Raw genomic sequence first — 23,849 nt, forward strand, 5'->3', positions numbered from 1 at the left:
TCGAAAAAATGGAATAGATTTCGAGAAGTGGCCATTACGCTCAAACACAAATACTTGTAGTTAATTGTGAAGGGGCGGGGTTTAAGCAAATTAAATAAGTCCAGTGTACAACAACACCAGAGAGAAGACTGCTGTTTTCACCAGAAGATCAAGTTATGACTTTATGATTAAACATTATGAGGTCAAGACATGGATTCACATGGATGAATCATTCACAATAAGATGTACTGTATAATATGCAACTAAAAATCATATAGGAGAGTGCTCAATTAATGCTAACTTTAAGTAAACTTCAACAAGTGATTAAAATTGGTTAAATAATTGAATAAATAAATAATTAATTAAAATTGACTAAATAAAATAGAAATGGTTATTGCATATGGTCTAAATTATTGCATATACATTTAAAATAAATATTAACCTATAATATTTGTTGAAAAAAGTTCATATTATTGTCACGTCCATATTATTGTCAACTACCCACAGTTGAATAAGTTGAGTATTGCCTCTACTCTCAGAAAAAAAGGTACAAAAGCTGTCACTGGGGCACATCTTGCAAAAGGTACTAATATACACTGTACCTTTTGGGTACTAATATGTACACTGTAGGCACTAAAATGTACCTTTAAGGTTAAGGTACCAAAATGCAGCCATTAAAAAGGGTACAAAGGTGTACCTTTTGAAAAGGCACCACCCTAGTGACAGCTTTTGAGTGTATATAGTGCCTTATTCACAACGTGTTCATTGGAAACTACTTTATTGCTATTCATTTTAAACTCTGATACATTTTTTAATAATCTTACCTAGAGACTATACATGTATTGATCTTTCAGCTTAAACACTTTTTGTAGGATTTAAATGCAACCACTCCCACAACCTCCCACAATGCAATAGTTTCACATGTGATGCTTAGTCAGCATAAATAAATTCTGCAATGTTTGTCATTACTGAGAGGACAGCTTTAATACTTTAACACACTTTTCACAATTCTCAGTAAATGCATATAAAGACTATTTACAAAATATGAGTCAACTAAGTACATAAATGAAGCACATGTTTTCAAAGAAGAAAGACTTTAAAGTTGAATCTTTGGATGAAGCGCAATATTAATCATTGTTCCTCAGATTATGTTGGAAAAAAAGTTAGATAAACAGACAAACCTAGAAACCATAGACATAAACATACAGCTCTGCCTAGACTTGCCCAGCTTCAAGAAACATACTGAACCCCCTTTCACTATTAACATCCAACAGATTGTCTGCATTCATAACACACACAAACAAACACACACACACACACACACACACACACACACACAAACAAACAAACAAACACACGCACAAGCAGTCACATGCACAAGCATAAGGTCGGGATCCTACCTTGAAGTTTATAGGTAGTAACAGATTAGCTTCTACACCCTCTATTTTCAGACACACAACATCACAGAAGAGCATGGAAAACAGAACAACCCCAGGGATTCTTCTCTAATATAAAATTCTTCTCTTCCCTAAATAGTGCATATTAAATTGTTGAAAGATAATTCTGTCATTTATCTTTACTATACTGTATGTACTGTATATGTGTGTGTGTGTGTGTGTGTGTGTGTGTGTATATATATATATATATATATATATATAGATAGATAGATAGATAGATAGATAGATAGATAGATAGATACACACACACAAATAGTATATACATAATAAATTCTTTCATTTAGCAAGGATGTATTACATTGATCACATGTGACAGTAAAATCATATATAATGTTACAAAATATTATTAATATTTCTAATTCAAATAAATGCTGTTCTATTCAATAAACCTTCTATTAATAAAATAATCCTGAAAATAAGTGTCATCAAAAATATTATGCAGCAAAACTGTTTCCAATATTGATAATAGCAAGAAATGTTTCTTGAGCACCAAATCAGCATAATGGCTAATTAAGGATTAATAAGGATTTTGATAGATTTGAGAAACCCCAACATTCAATTATAATAGCATCAGTGGTCAACACTAGTTAGGTGGCTGGTTTGATCCCTGTAAGGAATGAGCCATGAGTTACCACCAGTGTGTCCTTAAAGAGGCCATCCTTATAAGTGTACTATAATCTTTGGATAAAGCTAATAAAATGACTACAACTACATTAAGTAACATTTGTTAATAAAAACACTAAATACGACATTGTGTTTCTCGAATTTCATTTATTTAAAAGCATTCTGAAAAATAAATACACTGTCCCAGTTTTAGTCGACAAAGGCTGCACTAAAGGCACAAGTAAATACATATTGATGGTGTAAAAAGTATGAGCAAATTGGATTGTGAAACATCTTGAAGAGAGAGCAAAGACAAGCTAAGGCCTGCAAGCCCAGTGACTGAATTCACATGGAACGCTTCCTCTTCATTTTACCATGCAAAAACATATCCTCATACACTCGCAAGGCCATAAACTAGTTGTGAAATCTCAAATTCCACACTCTCTCTTAAATTAACTTTTGATTTTTTGAATATGATTTTTGTCAAAAAAAAAAGAAAACTGTCAAATGAATGAGAAATCTGAAAGGACAATGCAACATGTATCCTCTCCATTATTTTTTTTATGTGGAACATGGAAAATGTGGTAACACTTTATTATAAGGACCAATTCTCATGATTAACTAGTTGTTTATTAGCATTCCTATTATTAACATATTGACTGTTTTTTAGTACTTATATCGAGGACACATCGAGGGGTGAGAACCAGAAGGGCGTAAGTGGCATTTTTGGTGAAATGGAGATATATATATATCAAATGAAAGCTCTGAATGAGCTCTTTCTACTGGCAAAAGTACTGTCATCCATGAGTGTACAAATTTTTATTATAAACAATTGAAATCAGTACACAAAATCAGATCAAACTATGGTAAAATTTTGTTTTGGCTCTCCTGTAAAGTTGGTGAATTGTCACTTACGCCTTTCTGGTTCTCAGCCCTTAATATTCTGTATGACCATATTCTACATCCCTAATCCTACCCAAAACCTAACCTTAACAACTACCTCACTAACTATTAATAAGAACTCAATAAGTTCATTGAGGCAAAATCATAGTTAATGGTTTGTTAATGGCGAGAATTGCACCTTAAAATAAAGTATGACCGAAAATGCTATACAGACGATCATGCTATAATATTTGATCTAAAGCTCTATGTAATTTTCTTTTCGATCCAGTTCTTAAAGTTTGCTACCCGTGTGTAGATGGTGTACAAATCTGGGTTACAGCCCCGCAGATCATATCCGAAGCTCACTAGCCCCAGCAGTTCCCAAGCATGATGAGAATCAGCATCTTCTGATCTGCTGGGGGGGAAAGTGGGTTGGGAATCAGCAGAGAGTGAAAGAATAATCCCTCCGGTTTCAGAAGGGCAGATCATGGACGGGCTGAGTGGATGTTGGCGTCCACATAGCATGTTGTCAGTCATACTGATCGGTACCCCGTGTTTGCTGAATTGCCTTTCGCACTTCAGCACATCAGCTAATTCTATCAGTCCGGTCCGGGCGGCCTCGGAGTCTGTGTGTGCTCTGTGTTGGCCTGCTATGGACCAGCCTGTGAGGAAGGCCTGCTTTGCAGTGACCTCTCCACCCTGCAGACGCGGCAGGCACACAGGGGACACATACTCACTGATTCGAGCTTTGTCCACCAGCTTCAGTATGGCCAGGTCGGAGTCTAAGACATGTGGATCGTAGTTCGGATGGATCAAGATCTGAGAGATCTGTGTGGGAACAGAGATGATGAAAGACTTGAACTGAAAGAGGCTGGTTGGTTTGAGAAGTAAATAATCCTACAGACTACCTGGCAAAGCCTAATCATAGATTATCGATAAGAATGTGCCTTGAGTTTTAATGCGTATATTTAGTCTGCAGTATCCTCAGTATGGCTTTGGGCATTCCAAGAACTTTCCAAGACATATAATAATAATGTAATGCTGTTGGCTTTATGGAAAGGTCTCGTTCTGTTACTGTCAGGAGTTATTTAGTGTTTTAAGATGAATTATTACATGCAATTTAATTATATGTAACTCACAAATAAACAGATAATTAAATGGTGCGTGTTTGAATTGCATTGGTAATTTAGAGGAGCTGCTAGAGGAACTTCTGCAAGACATATTGTAGTCTGAAAGCTCTTACCTGTATGTGCTGTAGTCTCTTGTTCTCTCTAAGGTCACTGAGGTAATGTTTTCCCATCACTACATTTAGATCATCTGTACTGAGCGCCTCAGTCTGCCCAGGCTCCGTCACACAATGAGCAGCCACCACAACCCAGTGCTGGTTGACCAGAGCCCCGCTGCAGACGAGCTGCCATCTCTGGTCCTTCTTAATCCATTCTTTATCTTCATCTCCCTCCTCTTCCTCATCAATGGCAAATGTGTCCCCCCGTCTTTTAGTCCTTGCCATAAGAGGGCTGGCATTGTACAGACGGGTATATATGGCAGCATGCCATGGCCAGTGAATCTCTGTGAAATTCTGGGGACTGGCAGCTGGTAATTTACCGCATACTGGAAGAGAATGAATGCCAGTTCTGTGAGTGAGCGAGTTCTGGCACAAATTTCTAATTATATCAGATTATTACTGAGTGCCAGCTTTGAAAAATAAAATAAAATAAAATAAAATAAAATAAAATAAAATAAAATAAAATAAAATAAAATAAAATAAAATAAAATAAAATAAAATAAAATAAAATAAAATAAAATAAAATAAAATAAAAAGTGTTAGCAATTATTGGAATAATACCGGTAATGTAATTCTGCTTTGTCAGCCAACATCTCTCAGGGTTATTAATTTATTTGTAAATAGGAAAACAGGTTCCACAATATGTTTTAAATGTAAAATAAAAAAAGTAGTAGTAGTAGTAGTAGTAGTAGTAGTAATAATAATAATTATTATTATTATTAACATATTTACTGTATTTATTTTTATAAAATTATATCATACACACTGAAAATATGATGTAGAAACAGTTTTCACTCAGAAATTGCTAGTAAATTTGACAAATAATTACTAAGAAATGTCAAGGAGTGCACTGGATAAAATGTGATTTAAAAAAATATATATATTTTTTCAAGTAGAAATATTGAAATACTGAAATAGTATCTTCTAGTAAAGCATACTCTAAAAATAAATCTTTTTTTAAATGATTTTTAAATGATTACATTTTCTTTTTTATTATTACTATTATTGCACAAAAAGTAAATATTATAAAATACATTTTAAAAATTGTATTATCGATTATTGGACAAATTATGTAATTCGCGTTTATCAGCCTACAGTTGTCAGGGTTATTAGTGCATAGAAAATAGTAAATAGGAAAACAGAACTCATAACATGCTTTAATTGTGTTAGTGCTTCCCCCACCTGGTGAACAGGAGAAATGGCGACCACTCCACTTTCCAGTCTTTAGGCATGTGCGGCGTGCGCTACCAGAATGCTTGTAAAGCGCTGAAACACACTCATATTCTATGCTGGTGTACACATGGTGGAAAGTTGGTGGCAAATCTCCAAAAGCATTAAAGGCTTTCTCCAGTGTGTCTGCTTCAGTCCCTCTCTGACTGGATGCAGAGTACAGCTTGTGGACTGGACTTTTCCTAGCATTAAAAGGGATAAAATTAAGATCCAACTTTACGAGTTTAATAACACACTGTTTCAAAGAAATGAAAAAAAAAAGTGTACCTGGAAGGAGGTTGGTATTTCAAGACCTTCTGCCGCACAAGTTTAGAAACTTTAGGTTCTTTACAAGCTGTAAAAGAGTTTAGATGTTCAAGTTGATAGTGTGTTTGCAAAAGGTATTTCATAATTGCTTTGCAACTTGAAGTAGAGATGTTACCTCTGACACACAGGGGCTGACTGCCACTCCAGGTCCCATTCTTCTGGCATGTTCTTTTTGAGTCTCCACTAAGAATATATGTATTGTTGCAGAAATATTCAACATATTTTATTCTGCCATCAGAGCCTGAAACCTCAGTGTAGTATCCACTGTGGAGTTGTGGTGGAGGTGGACAGTCTTTTATGGTCACTTCTGTAATTCAAATAGCAGTGAAACAGGTCACTAAAATTTGCAAAGATCCAACAACAAAACAGATTTTTAGAGCATTGTTTATACTTAAAATCCATACATTTTCATACATTTTAAAATCTTGAAAGATCTCAATAGAAACTAATATTCTGTGATCTCAAGTTCAAAGAAGCATGACTCCCAGGCATACATGCACACACACCTGACTTTTATTGTAAGCAGCTTTTATCAGTTTCAAAGGGTGTTATACCAAAAGCAGTTGTCACAACTACATAAGTGTCAGCGTACCCTTTATGCACACAGGAGCACTGCCACTCCAAGTGCCATTGGGAAGGCATGCCCGCTGAGATGCTCCCTTGAGCTTGTACGGTTTATAGCAAAGATACTGAACCGAGGTGAGGATGTCACCTTCCTTGTACCGCAGGAAGAGATCTCCGTGTGGTGGCTTCTTGGGGCTTGCACAGAGAGGTGGTGCTTGTCCTTGTGGAAAGCAATAAAATATTATGATGCAATATGTAAGCATTAAAAATTAAACAAGATTTTTGCTTAGAAATGAGTCTTAAGGGAATCTCTCCGTAAGCATGAATCCATGAAGCCCACTCAGCAATACAATAAAAAGCCACAAAGAGGTCCATAAAATTAGGGAAAACATACATCTACACTGAGGAAAGGAATTATTATAATATTTATACAGTGTAATATTTATATTATAATATTTATATATATATATATATATATATATATATATATATATACAGTGGTGGCCAAAATTGTTAGAACACCTGACAGATTTGAAAATATTGACCCTTTTTTTGCCTCCAAAACATGATTTAATTTAATAATGTTCATGAAAAATGCAGATGGTTGCTCTGAGCAGAACAAATATTGGATAAAGTGAGGTACTGTTTTTATCCACTTTTAACTTTAATATTTGGTATGTCCACCTTTTGCTGCAATCTCTCTGGCATAGTGTATATATTTCCAAAGAACTTCAACACTAATGTTATCCCATGTCTTCTGCAACTCAAGCCAAAGACTTTCCTTTGAATGTGCAATAGATCTGTCCAGTTTTATTTTCCAACTCGCCCCAAATTTGCTCGATGAGGTTGGACTTTGAGGGGGCCAGCAGATTCCTTCCATCACAGGTAGTTCCGGCAAATATATATATATATATATATATATATATATATTTGTTTGTGTGTGTGTGATTTTAAAAATGTTATTAAATTATATTAAAGAAAATGAAATAAAAAAATAAGCAAGCTGCATGCTTCAGGATCTGCTAAATTTATACACGTATATACAGTATATAGAGAGAGAGAGAGAGAGCGAGAGAGAGAGAGAGAGTTCAGATGCAAAAGCCTCCAAGTATGTCTGATGTTTTTCTTTACAATTAGCATTTCTTTCTGGCTACTACGCATAGGTTTCTATGTACTTCTGAATGGGTTGAGGCTGGGTTTTAGCGTATTTGAAGTGAAAGTATACTTGATGAACATATACTATGTGTGGAGAGCATTCACTCAGTATTGTCATCTCATTTTTGACCAATATGGCTTTTAGAGGCTTTTGCATTGGAAGTCTTCATATATATATTATTTGAAAAAATAAATAAAAAGGTTTATGCTTTATATTTATATTCAATTATAAATTTAATTGCTAATAAAATATACTCAGTAAGTAAGTAAGTAAAGTAAGTAAATAAATAAATAATAAAATGTAAAAATACAATGATTAAAAAATAAAATAAAAAAGTAAATACATTTATTGATTGATTTTGTACCTGAGACTTCCTGGAAAGTAGCAAAAAACCCATCATAGTTATTGTAGCCATCTGACACAAAACGAATATGCAGAGAGTTTCTGGAACTTCTGATTGGTAAAGGGCTTTCATCCCCACAGTATCTGCCAATCACAGGTGACTTTGGACTGTCCCCATCCCGCACCTCTACATAGTCATATCGACAACTATGGTCAGATTCTAGACTAATCATGGAGAACCTGAACACATGTGAACATTGAGAAAAACTGTATTGAGAAAACATACTGTACAGATTTGCAATATATTTGCAATTGAGACTGATTCAATTGAGAAATGTTTGAACTACAAATCATTCATTAGCTTTTAACAGTAGATACCTGAGTTCCATTGTTGCTCCTTGGCCAACTTGTAGTGTCCATTCACATTTGGCATTGATTGGATAACTTTCTAAAGTCACATGACCATGTGGTCTCTGTATAACTTCTCCGCATGCTAAAGTTGGCAAAAAAAGTGTGTATGTGAAATTATTTAAATATTGGTGACGATAAAAAGCAATAACGGTAAATGTCAATTATTAAAAGGATTCTGTAAACGACCAAATAACTCACTGAGACAGTCTCCACCAGACCACCCTCGACGACACGATGTGCAGTACCTGCCTCTGATGTAGAAATCATCCTTGGCCTGCCAGGTGCCATTGTTGCAAGTCTTGCAGTTATCAAAAATGCTGCAACCTTATTGGATACAGATATTATTTACTTAATAAATAAATAAAGTTTATGAAAACAGCAAATAGGAAGCATAAATAAATAATAAACAAATGAAATATGCTGAAGCTCATATATTTTTAAAAAATCTATTTTGCACAGACGCGTATGCAATATAAATACATAATATGAACTGCTCAAGTTGAAAATTACACTTCCAGGTCATCTAAAGTTCAAAACTTCAAGAAAGTTGTGTTCCTTCTTACCCTGGTGAAGGATGCAGGGGTCACACTCATCCAAAACGTTTCGACAGCAGGGTACAGCGTAGCCCACTTTCGTTCCCTGAGATGGGCACTTACATGAAATCTGCTCATACTCACAGCAGGTACGGCACATGGCGTTCCACTGTGGGCCGGGACATTTATCCTCCTGCGACCTAAAAACTAAATCAAGCAGACTACAAGTAAGAGACATAATGTCTTGCATGCTTTTCTAGAATTCATGTGACTGACGTTAAGTGAACAGTGTCTTCTTCAAATGAAGTTTTCACTGTGATAAAGTTTATTTGGCATGTTAGTGGTAAAGTAAGTCAATTTATCTTCCAATTCAGTCAGGAAAAAGTCATTATTTTTTACAATCAGTCAGTAAAAGCTGATGTGATGGTTTGTGAGGCAATTTTGTGCCAGAGAAAAATGATAAGACAAGAAAGTCCATCTTTAGAGAAATAGTTCACCCAAAAAATGAAAATTTGCTGACATTGTACTAAACCTCAGGCCATGGAAGATACAGATGAGTTTGTTTCTTCATCGGAACAGATTTGAAATTTGGCATCACATCATTTGCTCACCAATGGATGCTCTGCAGTGAATGGGTGCCGTCAGAATGAGAGACCAAACAGCTGATAAAAACATCACAATAATCCACAAGTAATCCACATGACTCCAGTCCATCAATTTGTGTTTGTAAACAAATCTATGAAGATGTTTTTAAGCCTTTAAACCATTGTTTCTGTGTCCATAATCCATAATATTGATTTCTCCAGTGAAAAATTCATCTCGTCTGAATTAGGAGAGAAATATGCACAGATCAAGCACGTTTTACAAGTGAAAACTGTTCTAAACAAACATGTTAGTTGATGTGAACAGACAACAAGGGATTCACTTCCTCACTGGAGAAGTGTTATTATGGGTTATGGACTCGCAATGGTTTCAAGTTAAAACACCTTAATGATTAATTTGTTTATTCACAAGATGTTAATTGATGGACTGGAGTCATGTGGATTACTGTGAAGGTTTTAATCGGCTGTTTGGACTCTCATTCTGACGGCACCCATTCACTGCAGAGGTTCCATTGGTGAGCAAGTGATGTAATGCTAAATTTCTCCAAATCTGTTCAAATGAAGAAACAAACACATCTTGGATGGCCTGAGGGTAAATACATTTTCAGCACATTTTCATTTTTGGGTGATCTATTCGTTAAAGTTCTTAACCATGTCTTGGCAGGTTCAAGTCATGTTTTTGTCATAGATCTGATTACCAGCCTTGTAATTATAGTCTGTGGTCTTTCATCACCCCCCAGAAGTTTAGCTTTTATATAGATAAAAGATGAGTGACTGTGATAATTGTGCAACAGTGCTATAATTATAACACTGCTTCTGTTTTTTGTGGGAGCAAGATTCCTGTCTGTGTCTTGCTATCTTTGAGTTTGCAAAAAAAGGTTCCTATGGTCATTTCCTGGCACAATTACGTATCTCATATCTGTTTTTCTCATTTGTGAGATTTATGCACATCAAGCACATGTATCCAGGTTTACTAAACACTAAACAGAACTGTCCATGAATTAAACCTCTATATATTTTGGACACTGGCAAAGGATTATATCAAATTTGCAAGCAACACAAGGACAGATAATGGATATTTAAACAGATTCACAATGTTCAGCAAGTCTCATTTGACAAAAGTCAGCTGGGACTTAAGGAACACTTATCTAAAGCTGATCTTTAAAGCACATTTTAATGGAATGTAACCTGCAGAACAACATTAAGTGGTGTTAAAGGACTAAACATACAGTCAGATAAACACACTTTGGCTGTGGTATTTAAATTACACAGTGCATCGCAATAACAGTGTCTGTGTCAGAAAACACAGTCATTACACTTGAAAGCAAATGTTACAGTTTGTGCAAAACTCTTACCATTGGGCCAAGATGCTCCAGTGCCTAAAAGCTGAAGAAGATAAAGAAAGATAGGGAGCGAACCAGCATGGTATCCACACTTAGAGGGCATCCATATCCCTGCGCTCACAGCCAGCTGGCCTGAGGGAAAGAGCATTCTTCTGCCAAGACTTCTGTTGTGTCAAATGAGCTCCTGCAACATGAGGCCAGTGATTAGAACCCCCCAGTCTCTCTGTCTTTCCTCTCCTACTCTCGCTCTCTCGCTCTCTCTCAGACAGTTCCTCTTGTTTCACTCTCTCCCTCAATTTACAGTCTGTTGCAGTTTCACTGCTCAACTGTTGCTGTGACGTAAGACGTTTGATACAGAGCAAGGGGAAACCTTTAACCCATTCTCTTACCAATGTCATGTTTGTATATTTGTTACTAAGTTACTTCTAAATATTCCTTTGCCAGCAAACCAAACTGTTGCAGCAGCTTGAAACAAAAAGTTGTAAATGTAAAAAACTGTAAATGTATTTTCTAGAGAAGTGTAGTGGAGTCTTTAATAATAATAATTTAGGTTATAATTTATGTACTGACGATGCACTTTTGGGAGGATATATATAGGCCTATATATAAATATAATAAATTGGCACCATTTCACTGGTCAAGCAGATAATAGGATGTGGAAATGTATTCTACAAATGACTGACTCTGGGAACTCTCTTTCATTCTCTCTCTCTCTCTCTCTCTCTCTCTCTAACCCCTCTCCCATCTGTTTCTCCATTTGACTGATCCATTTGGATTATTTTCTTTACATGTAGACTTTCAGCCTTCTGCTGCAACTTTCACTTTTGATATGAGAAAAATATTTGTGATTCTCTAAGGTTGGTGTCACAAAGACAGATGTGAGCTATTTTCTAGTTTGGTAGAACGGTTCAGCAGGACAGACTAAAGAGGAAAACATTTCCCCGTTTGTTTTGAGTTCCCATGGAAACCGAGTTTCCATGTTCTTAACTGTTCCCAAATACACTCATTCTGTCTGAATGAAGAAAATCCCCTGCTCTTATGACTGTGGTGATTAACAAATATGTCACAAGACGCAAAGCACAAACACACTGAAAAAAAATGATCCTGCTGGTAAACAACAGTTGATCTGACCTATCAATATTTATAATTAGACAAGTATAGTCTAATGATGCTTTAAAAAGTGTTGTCCAGTTTATTTTTTATTACTGCCTGTTTCCACCCTCTCTACACCATAAAGTATTCATTTTCCATATAAACCCTCCTCAAATTCTTTTTGCATGTTTATGATTGTGTGCATATTGAAAACAAATTCTAAGATGTTTATGTCCTCAGAATGTTTAGCAGTATACGATTATTGAAGTCAAACATCAATGTGTCCAACAAAAATAAAAGTGATCTACGTGTTTTTTGTTTGTTTTGTTTTTTGAGGGGTTGTCAGAGATGTTTTACATGCAACTCTGACATTTAATTTGTTTCAGCTGTGGCAGCTACATACAAACAAAATTCCACAGAAAGGACAGAGTCTAAAACATATTTTCAAATAAACATCTCCTTCCAAATGGAGTGTTTATCTTGGACAAATACTGTATTAATGAATCACACTGGCAGTTTTAAAGGGACATTTGAACGATTGTTTCGATTATCACAAAATTTTTTACTTCTGTACAGGGGCAGTCACAATCCATCAGTCTAAGCAATATTGGGTTATATCCTTGCACAGCTCTATAACTCATGATAGAAGAAGACTGTAATCACTTATTGAAAACCTAGACTAGCCTCTGGATGTTTTGAGTTAGACTCAACTATACCAAACAAGAAACATTCAAGAAGCGTTGCTGATGGTGTGTTCTACTTAGCATTTCTTGCTCGAGGGCACTCTGAAGGGAAAAGGGCTTCTCTCTAAAATATTCATGGACATTCTGGACAAAGTTCGCTAAAACGTGCATCTGCAATGAGAAGGAACACCGAGGGAACAGACACTTCGGTACTTTGCCACTTTGGCACACACTCTGCTCAGCTCTGCTACATTTAGTTACTGTATTTTAATGTTGGTCCTTTTTATACCACCTGCGTAATTAGTCTAAGTTGCATTCACAAAGTAAAAGATTAGTGGACCATTAAATGGAGTGGAATGGAAAATGGAGTGAAACGTGAGGTTTCGTGTACAAAAAGTATAAGTAATAGTTTTATATTATGACAAATTGCTTACGATGTCCCTTGTTTGTAAGAACCTTTGGATGAAAATATAGCTTTTTTAGATTAATTGCCAGAGTCACCTACAATAAAGTTTCTTACTTTTATTATTTGCTTTGCTAAATTACAAGTCAAAGTGATTAATATGATTCTTTCTTCTGGTTATGTTTGAGCCGGCCCAGTGATGAAGCAGCCTGCAGCAGACAAACAGTCTGTTTAAATATTTTATTAAGGTTTATTTTTGAGTTGTTGTCAGTCAGGTCTCTAACTTTCTTCCACAAAACAACTTGCATCTGGTTTCAAAAGTGGACATTCCACATAGGCTACACTGATCTCTGAAAGCTGCCTCCAGATCAGCCGTCCTCATTCTACTGGACTTGTCTGATGTATTTCAACATGACAAAACCTGTTTTTAAAGACCTGCTCACAGTCTCTGCACCAATCTCCTTTCAGACAAATTGGCCAGGATGAAAGAACAACACCTGTAACCCAACCTAGCAAAGACAGGCCCCCTTGTCAACCCTTCCAGTCATAAAACATAACAACATCTCCATACAGATAAGGTTATTTGGTTTTCTTTGACGCACTAGCGACTTTTCAGTGTAGACTTGTTATCTAGAGGGAATAGAACCAAAGTTTTAGGTTTTTACAGATAAACCACTGTTTGTGTATATTCATTAAATAAATATGTTCTAAACATTTCAGTGTATTTCAAAAACCCCATGTTTTTATATATTGCAGAACTTCACATAAGTAACAGTTCTGTGATTCTGATCTGGGGTGCATATCCTATACAACAATGTAACTCACTGCTTAAACATCACAGTACGATGCCATGTTGCTTCAACAATATACGACAGAGTGCAAATTCATCAATTTGAGATCTCTGAGATGCTGTTTTGAACTATGGCTTTTGGAAAAACTGAATAGTTTAAATATATCGGTAACAGAAACTTGCCACCAGATGGCTAACAATTCTCCTGGTTTGGCTTTGTTCCACTATACCAACATCCCATTTTGGGGACCTGCAAACCGATATCTAACCACATAAACCACAACACATCCTAGTCTTCTCAGCAGGTGCAAAGCTTTAAAATCAGTATGTGCGCATTCATGTGAAGAATGGCAGAATGGTGGCAGGGGGAGGATTTAGGCACAACACCTGCAGCTTTTTCATGCTCCTGGCCAGACATTTTGGGAACATGGTCTGACCAGCTGTATGTCTGGCAGTGCATTCAAATAATAAGTAACAAGTCAAAACAGAATGACAGTAGGATCAGCTCACACATGGCAAAACAACCCAGAATGTTATGACCAAACAGTACCACACCAAAATGAATGTTGAAAACAATGTGTTGTTTAAAGGTGACTTTTTAAATGTGCTATATAAATAAATGTTATGTCACTGGTCTGCCGTGAGTTCTCTCGCTGCAGTGGCTATGTTGGACACCTTTTGCAGTGTGGCAGCTGTGACCATCATGTGTTTATGGTTGCTGCTTGATGTCCCCGCATTTATTCCCAATCTGTGTTGTGAGAGCTGCAAATCATTGCAGTTTGTTTCATGGCTCCAGTGGGGACTGCTTGTTTGGACATTTCATTTTTCCTTTCAGACTCATTGTGTTTGGGCTGTCTGGTGGACTGCACACATCCCAGTTAATATCACTCTGGCCTATCCTGTTGACTTAGACTCAACAATGCTGTGTCTGCTGTATGTACATTGTAAACATTTATTATATTATCTGATTTGCTTGGTTTATTTAGATGTATCCTCATGCTTACGCTTGTTAATATGCCTTGGACACTATCTGAAAGCACTATATAATGTGAACATTTTTTTATGAGTAGTAGTAATGCTGCTTTCAAATGCACCTGGGAAACGTGTACCTTGTTATTATGACATGTCACGCATTCAAGTCGAAAACAAGTAGCCTAAACAAAAGAATTATATTTTGTTCAATTCAAAATTATGAAAAATGTCTACTTTTATCACTTATTTATACATATAACAACTAAACAACTTTGTTATATAAAGCAAACTGTGAAAGTTGAGTGATTTACTTTATTTACAAAATTCACCACAGGCTTGCTTTCCAACTTGTATCTCATAGGATTGCCTGTTTTGATAGGCTATGATGACAGGAACCTTAGTAGTACAAGTACTGTTAATTTCTCTCTGTGTAAAACTTTTTTAATAAGCACAAGTTACTGGGTGTACCTTTAAATAAAAGCCCGCCAGCTAATCACGCCACGTAACTGATAGGTCGCTGGAGACCTCAGTCTGAGTCGTTTACTCAAATAAATAGCTGTTGATAGACACGTTTGTAAACATATAAAATCCGAAAACTTTTCTGTGCATTTACCAGAAAAGTCTAAACATCCTCCTCTAACCTTTTCGTCTTTGGCATTCCCCCTGGAGAAATATGAAACCACATTTGTCAAGTCTCATGGTCTGATTTTAGTCACATGGTTCGCGTCCATGCGATTGTAGCTATACTGAAGGCTGAAAGAGTTTGGGAGGAGATGCAGAGGAGAATTTGGAGAGGAGAATTCCTTATGATCATATTTTAGCCATAGAAGACTCATGTAAGAAGAGGTAAATGGAAAGCGAAGTGGACTAAAATGCGTTTTGAAATCATGAACGTCGGCAAGGTGAAATTATGCGCGTCACTTTGCATGTGGCTTGGAATAGTTACCTGGATTGGAAATATGAAGTTGCATCTTTGGTTCATATTTGTCCAACAATCCTCTGAACGGGACGTTGTATTTTCCGTTGCAAACGAGCAGGTAAATAGTTCTAAAAGACACGCGCCGGTGAGCGCAGGATTGCGCGATGGGAAAACTTTTAATATTCTGGATAACGCGATCGAGCACCGGGTCTTCTGGAGCGCGTGGCTGGACGGTCTCTCCACTCGTGTTTTTGGCGTGGAGCACGAGAGGAAGTGGAGAGAGCAGGTTCGGGACGCTCGGGTGGTTGTGCTGGAAGCGGGCTGCGGCAGACCCACAAACCGCCTAGCGACCTTCGCCGACGGGACGAGAGCATGCGTGCGATACGGCATCGACGCGGATCAAGTGCTGGGCGAAACGCTCTCGTACTATCTAGCGGAACTGCTTGGGATTTCCAACCTTCCGCCCTTGGCGCTTTCCAAACTGAACCTGTCCAGTGAGCAGTGGGCAAGTGTGCGAGGAAATATCGAGGCGTTAGAGTGGTCTCCAAATGCCATTGTGTCTCTCACTGAGTTCATCCCAAATGTCACTGGAGTGTTTATTCCATTGCATTTGCGGAAACAGCAAGGAGGAGGTCTGCAACTCTCTGCTGAGAATATGTCGAACATGACTGCAACGTATCTGGTTGAGTTAATGCAGTGGAGTGATCTAATCATATTTGATTATTTAACAGCCAACTTTGATCGAATTGTCAGTCACATTTTCAGTCTCCAGTGGGACGCGCGCGTGATGGAGAGGACCACTAATAACCTTCTCAAAACAATCAGCGGACATTTGCTTTTTATTGATAACGAGGCAGGGCTTGTTCACGGATACAGAGTGCTTGACCTGTGGGAACGATATCACAGACTACTGCTGAGTTCGTCGTGTATATTTCGCAGAAGTACAGTCCGGCGTTTATCTGAGTTGCAGCGCTCCGGAAACAGCGCGAAGCTGCTGTGTGAACTGTACCGCGCGAGGGAACCGTTGGCGCGTGAACTGGGCTCTCTGTCTGAAGAGCACGCGCTTACGTTGCAGAGCAGGATTGATGTGGTTTACAAACACATTAAGCAGTGCACAGAAATCATGTAGACATTTGCGAGCTCAGGTGTTTCTATTTGTAGTTGCTATAAATACGTTGCTGTCTGTACTGTTAGTGTCATTCCAATGTGAACTTATAATGCTTAGTAGAATTTATGAATAACGTGGCAGAATAGGGATATTAACAAAAGGCTGCTATTGTTTAGTCCATGGGTTGAAACATTCCTCCTCTCCTGCTGAAAAAAAGATCATAAACCAGCTTAAGCGAATGTACTGGTTTCCCAGGCTGCACTTTTGGCTGGTTTTAGAAGAATTTGGGACACTTTTTGGGTCGTACTGGGAGATCAGTTTGGGCAGGCAGCAAGCTGGTTTAGGATGTTTTGTTTTCATGAGGGTCCAAATAAATAATCGATAATAAAGAGTAAATGGATCTTACAGTCTAACACGTCTCATATTTTCATGTGGATGTTTCGTATCTTTTATGCTATTTATTTATTTATCCCTAAACTGTTTAGCTGAACATCAAGTGTCGAGTTCTGTTGTTACACCTACCACACCCAGGTGAGTTGTAACACAGAAAATGTACTAAATTTAAAATCTACCTGTTCATTTTTTTTTTTTTTTTTTCATAACTATCGATCTACACTTTGTTCAATTTTGCGTCATATTTTTAGGTCTAATAGAATTAAATTTCAAAGAAGTGTTACAACCCTCCCCATCTGTTCAGACATGATGCTTCTCATATCTATAACGTGTAGATGAAATCATCTTAGCATTGGCTGAATGTGAATAGGCTTGACAGAATGATGTATGACTGTTCAATGCAGATTATTATGAATGCTGAGTCAGCAATGTGTTTCTATACTATGCCATCATCTTTATCAGTAATATTGATCTCCATGATTGATATACTCTACAAAACCCTTTGTGAAAAACAATTACGTGCGTTATTTTCCTAGTTCAGAATTATGCTTTATTACTGTATTTGCCCACATTTTTATTGGTGGAGTAGTGTCAGCAAAGAAAAAGAAATCAACTAACTTGTTTGCAAAAAATTGCAAATCTAATATTTTTATTTATATTATCAAATCTGTCAGTTATGTTTGGTTCCATAAATTAGATGTGATGGAGGCAGGGTGAGCTGTCACTAAATATTAAAGTGAAATTTTAGAGCTCATTTTTATGAGAGCACGACTTTGTGGCATCTCGTCAAAAGTAGCCGAAATTCTCATTTAAAATGCAATATACAGCTTTAGTCATGTGGAAGAAATACCATTTTGTGAGAATTGAGAGAGGGACTTGAATGAAACAAATATGGTGGAACAGAGGGCTCCATTCCTGCATTTCCCTACAGACTCTCAGTCCTTTCATGGCCTGTGTTGAGGGGGGTTTGGCTTCAAAGGCATTTGCAGCTTTCATCAACATCACTCATAGCCTCTTTAAGCTATTTTATCTTGACTGCTTAGGGATCAGGAACACTAACAACAAAGTGAGCTTTTTAAATACTTTTCTATGCCAAATATATTTTAAATATTTCATGTTGGTATGACTTGGAGTCCTATGGCTTATATACAGTAAAAGGAGCAGCAGAAGTGATTAAGTGGAGGTCAGAGGTTAAGCAGAGGGGAATGTTTATACCATATCAGCCACCTGCCCAATCAGTCACTTTCCATGTCAAACACACCCCACAACCAGCTAAATATGTTTACTCTTGCAGTTTGCAGATCATAAACTATATCAGCAAGTCTACTTTACTGAAACTCTAACTGTAGGATGCTGGTGTTGTGTTTATCACAAGCTTTGGAATTCATTGGTTTGTTTAAAAAAAAATTAAAACTGTAATTTTGCAAATTTACACTTGTTTGAAAGTTTAGGTTTAGAACTAAATACTTTTATTCAACAAAATTGATCAAAAGTGACAGCAAAGACTTGCTATTACAAAAGATTTCTGTTTCAAATAAATGCTGTTCTTCTGAACTTTCTATGCATCAGAGAATCCTACAAAAAACAAATCCCGTGGTTTAAACAAAAATGTTAAGCAGCACAACAGTGATAATAATAATGTTATAGATAATAGATAATAACAACATAGATAATAATAAGAAATTTTTATTTTGCACCAAATCAACATATAATACTGAAGACTACACAGTAAAATTTACGGTAAAAAAACGGCAGCTGTGGTTGTCGGAATTCTACTGTAAAAAACACGGTAGAAACATTTTAGGTTTTAACTTAAATTTACAGTTAAATACCGTAATTTCATTAACTGATATAATGTTAATATACCAACCTATTAAAGTACTGAAATCTGTTTTGTACATTTGAAATACACTGATAACCATCAAATGCAGTCACATGATGAACCAAATCACAAGCAGCTTTTAAATAATAACATATATAGATGGTGCACAGTGTCATTCACTTAAACACTAAATACCATCATGGTGAGACTCATTAAACTGAAATTTGCAATAAATTAGATGAACCCTATTAAACATAACTGATAAGAAAAAACTAAGAAGAAACATAGTTATTTTTAAGAAAAAACATCAAATTCAAAAGAAATTTGAAATGCAACGCAGGGAATTCTGGAAACGTCAATTTATGGTTATTCCCTGTAAATTTACATTCTTTTTCACTTCCAAAAATGGTATTTCACCGTAAAATTGTCTGAAATGTCTATTACAGTTTTTTACCGTATATATTAGGGGAACTTACCATAACAGGTTTTTTCTGTAGCATTTTCACAGTTTTTTACCATTAAAATTACGGTCACTTTTTACAGAGATAGGATAATGGCCACTGAAAATTCAGCTTTTCATCACAGGAATAAATTACATTTTAAAATGTATTCTAATAATAATTTAAAAATAATTGATTTACTTTTTTAATTTGTATTAACTCCCCGCCAGCATTTCAAAAAAAGTTGCCAGCCACCGCCAGCGTCTTTGCTGATTTTCAATAGAATTTCATGGCCCCCAGAATATTTTATTGTATGAATATCTGAACATGCAATACACCAAAATAAAGATCAGATTACTACGTCTGCTTTAAAAAAAAAAAAAAAAGTTTTATTCTAGCTTCAAGCATTGTTTTTTTTTTTTTTTTTTTATCAACACTTGAATGTAGGTAGGTTTCATTAGAAAAAAAGCAACATTTTGAGCAAAAAGCTGAGAAAATTGCATTTTTATCAAATGCTACATCTGGATCATATTCGGTAATATTATCAAAGCAAAGATGCAGTAGATGGCTTCCATCACTACTTCCAAAGCTTGCACAGCCCTTTACCACTTTCTGGATGGACATTTAAGTTAAATTCACTGTTAATTTAATTTCATTGTGTAACATTAGGCAGTTTTTATTTATATGCGGTCAGTGTTGATGATCGCATTATTTTTTCATATGCATATGGTTACATATGAGATCACTCGTTTCTTGCGTCTTCCTGGTCTGTGGTTTTGATTGGCACTTTCTAGACTCATTCAGGAGAATACTTGGCTAGTGCTTGCTGTAGCAGTGCAGCGCGCTTCAGAAACCCTCCACCTTCCCCAGCTCCACCTGTATACCCTTCTGTGTGGTGATTCATGTATGCTATATATGGGGGTTATTTTGTATATTTTATATGTGCAGCAGTATTTCTTACTTGCTCACAACAGCATGTTGTAGATGTATTGGCAGAAGCAAGACTCTGTACTTGCTCTGCCGCAGCAGCAGCAACGTAGCCACCAAACCCTCAAAGGCCAAACATTTGGTTATATTACCATGCCAATCCCAAAGAAATATTGTTTTTACTGTATTTTTGATCAAATAAATGAAACCTTTTTAAGTATAAGAAAATGCTTTCAAAAACATTAAAGTATCTACTAACCTCAAACTTTTGTTTTCCCAACTCTAAACCTGAAGTTCAAAAAGTTGAGCCAAAAGTAAGTTCTTCTGTATTTGAAGAAACGCTATAGGCGTTATGTAATGGCCTCAGAGACAAAACCTTATTCTATTTTTCAAAGGTCTGTGGTTTTGTGTACTGCTGTAGCTTTTTATTTTACAGTGATATATGGAGCAGCTTGTAGACTATATGGGCTTTTTAACAATTTCCAAACTTCAACAAAAACGAGACCAATTCCCTGTTGTGAAGGTGTCAAGTATGATTAAAATATTAACCCATTTCCCCCCTCTATGGAACACAAATAATTTACTCAGCCTCCACACGAAAGGCTTTCCCCTCAATGTGCGCCACTAACACTGATGGAATCAAATAGAATCCATCTATAATAATGACAAATACATGGAGCCGAGTGGAAGTTTGAGAAGTTTGAGTTGGATCACCATCTATCAGAACAGACGTGGGAGTTGCAGAATGGCGAAGTGGGCGTAAGTGTGAACTTATAGAGAATTTAATGACTCTGTTTTTTAGACATTTCCCAACCTTGGCACATGAATGTATTGTGCATTAGTGGAAAGCTGTACATAAAATGTATTTTTCTTCATTATTTTGCCAGTAAAAAGTATTTTTGCATCTCTTGCCTGTTATAGTAAGGATTTCGAGAGAAATATGTGTTCATGAATGCACTGTTTGTTGTAGTAAATCTCCTACTCATGCACACAAACACATGTACACACATGCAATTCATGAGTTGCTATGGAAGAACAGAGGCGAGGCCAAAGCACTCCGTAGCAGACTGGCAGTAATTGGCATTTCTCCCTCTCTCTCCCCAGGCCCTATTTTGCTCCCACACTGAGGAAAACGGAAGAGCCATAAAAATAAATAGGAGAATGGCACACAGCACATTCCCTCCCCTGTGTTTCCCTCTACTGATCTCAAAGCACATTGAGCACAGAGGAAAAATGGCTCTTTCACGAGCCCCTACCAGCCCCAAGACACCACTTCCTACTACATCCTAATGGCTCAGAAAAGATGAAGTCATCCCTTTTGTCAAAAGTAAAGTAATGGCCTCATCCACATAGTCTCACTCACAAAGCTCTACACATAAGCCCTGGTCCTCTTTCATAATACATTCTTACTATAAAGAGGGATTTCATTGTATATCGAAAGAGATTTTTTATGTATATATACACTACCATTCTAAAGTTTGGAGTCTTTAAAATCTAAAAAAAGAGTCTTTTTCATGCTTTTGAAATAAGTGTAATCTGCTCACCAAGGCTGGATTTTTTTAATTAATTAATTGATTGTATAAAATTGTAATATCATTACAATTTAAAATAACAGTTTTCTATTTTAATGTTTTAAAATGTAATTTATACCTGTGATGGTAAAGCTGAATTTTCAGCAGAAATTACTCCAGTTTTCAATGTAACATGATCCTTCAGAAACCATTTTAATTGATTTGGTGCTGAATAAATATTTCCTATTATTATCAATGTTGAAAGCAATTGTGCAACTGTTGTGAAACTGTGATATATTAAAGAATCCTGAAAAATATTATATTAATTGTATATTAATTTATAAAAATATATATATATATATATATATATATATATATATTAAATTTACATATATAATCTGTGTGTGTGTGTGTGTGTGTGTGTGTGTGTGTGTGTGTGTGTTGAATTTTTTTTTTTTTGATGAATAGGAAGTGTTCAAAAGAATATATTTGTTTGATTTTTTATTATTATTTATTTAAGCACTACATAATGCACATAAACAAGTTAACAATTGAAAAAACATAAACATATTTATTTCATTTAAGCACCCCACCCACCAAAAAAAAAAAAAAAAAAGTCAGTTGTTGTGTGATCTCTCTTTGCATTTGCTAAAACATTCCTCAAGTAGCAATATGTTATTCATCCTATGTGTTGTTATTCATCCGTTATTCATTTGGACTTTCTTTAAGTTATTAAAAAAAAAAATATATATATATATATATATATATATATATATATATGGTGCATATTCAGCCACCAGGTGGCGGTCTGTTATAACAAAGTAACAAAGTAGACTCCTGCTGCAGACTACAATTTGTGTACCACTCAGTCAGAAAGTAAAAAGAGCAAACAAACAAAGAGGTTTTAGAAGACGTTTTTATTCTTTGTGCGTTTTAATGATGAAAGATAAAAATAGATCATAGATCTGATTCTATCAAACAGTGCACAATATTTTAGGAACGTTAATCCCATAACATCATGTCTCATTTTGTGTCTCCCTCATCCCCCTTTTCTCTCATTCCCCCCTTTCACCTTGCTCTCAGGAATCTCCAGACAAGGGAATGCCTCAGTAATTCCCTCAGGGGTGCTGATACTTCCTCCCGCATTAAATGCCTTAGAGCACCAGGTGATGCAAATATTTTGTTTTCCCTGCGCCAAGTGTGGTCAGCGCAATCTATACGCTCAGTCAGGGCTTATTGTAATGGGTAAGACCCCCCACCAAGGGACAGTCAGTATGGACCACATTTTCACTCTCCCAAACAGCAAACATACTTTCCCTTTACACAAAGGAGAACAAGGAAGAAATGCTAATCACCTGCCCATCAACTACCACGTTCAGTGGGCTGTCATGGCCTAACACGGGAAGACACATTAGTCAAATTTTTGGCAATGTTTGCATTGTCAGATGAGCAGGGTTCTAATATTTTTTTGAGAATACAGTCAATTTACTGTAAAATGCCATCAAATGTATGGTTTTTGGAAGTAAAAACTATAAATTACTCTACAACGAAAAACTGGAAAGGACATCCCTGCATGATTACATTTTTAATAATGTTTCTTCTCATTCGTGTTACCAGTAATGTAAAAATTTGGGTTTTGTATTACGTTATGTTATTTAGTTAATGTTTATTGCATTTGTGTGTCCATGATGGTGTTTTATGTTGTGTGTTTGACCATGTGCACTGACTATATTCAAGTATTGGACATTGTTTTTTTAATGGACAGGCCACTTACAATGAACTCTGATTCATCGTGTGGCTTTCTATTGTGCCACCTATGTTATTATTATCTGTGCATTTTAAGGTAAAAAGCAGATTTTGGTACAGTAACTTAATGATGAGTTGTAAAATATACAGTACAGAAAAATATGGCTTTTTTCCTATTCCATAATTTAACAGGCTACTTCTTTAAAAAGTGTGTTCAAAAGCTTCGTTCTGCTCTGTTGGGAGCTTGAAGGCCTGAAGTTTCTCAAACGCACCCTTGACTCTGTCACTAAGCTGTGCACTTTACTCAGTGAAATGTTCTGAGGGCCACTTATTCTGTTTGTTCAGTTCAC

The 23,849-nt window shown here is 36.2% G+C and overlaps 2 protein-coding genes across 2 annotated transcripts; one reads left to right on the forward strand and one right to left on the reverse strand.

Annotated features, from left to right (window-relative positions):
• Window positions 1-1,372: 1,372 nt before the first annotated feature.
• pamr1a (peptidase domain containing associated with muscle regeneration 1a) lies at window positions 1,373-15,715 on the reverse strand. The gene is made up of 12 exons (XM_058780524.1): window positions 15,580-15,715; window positions 10,706-10,877; window positions 8,779-8,955; window positions 8,414-8,539; window positions 8,183-8,297; window positions 7,827-8,044; window positions 6,335-6,526; window positions 5,858-6,049; window positions 5,704-5,770; window positions 5,389-5,618; window positions 4,165-4,532; window positions 1,373-3,749 (listed from the first exon to the last, which is right to left on the reverse strand). The coding sequence occupies exons 2-12, from the start codon at window positions 10,839-10,841 to the stop codon at window positions 3,186-3,188; spliced, it is 2,385 nt and encodes a 794-aa protein (XP_058636507.1). The 5' UTR covers window positions 10,842-10,877; window positions 15,580-15,715; the 3' UTR covers window positions 1,373-3,185.
• On the forward strand, window positions 15,236-17,118 carry fjx1 (four-jointed box kinase 1). The gene has a single exon (XM_058780525.1). It carries the CDS (start codon window positions 15,506-15,508, stop codon window positions 16,679-16,681), a length of 1,176 nt encoding a protein of 391 aa, XP_058636508.1. The 5' UTR covers window positions 15,236-15,505; the 3' UTR covers window positions 16,682-17,118.
• The last annotated feature ends 6,731 nt before the right edge of the window (window positions 17,119-23,849 follow it).

Source organism: Onychostoma macrolepis, chromosome 07 (genome assembly GCF_012432095.1).
Source record: "Onychostoma macrolepis isolate SWU-2019 chromosome 07, ASM1243209v1, whole genome shotgun sequence".
NCBI lineage: Eukaryota > Metazoa > Chordata > Actinopteri > Cypriniformes > Cyprinidae > Onychostoma > Onychostoma macrolepis.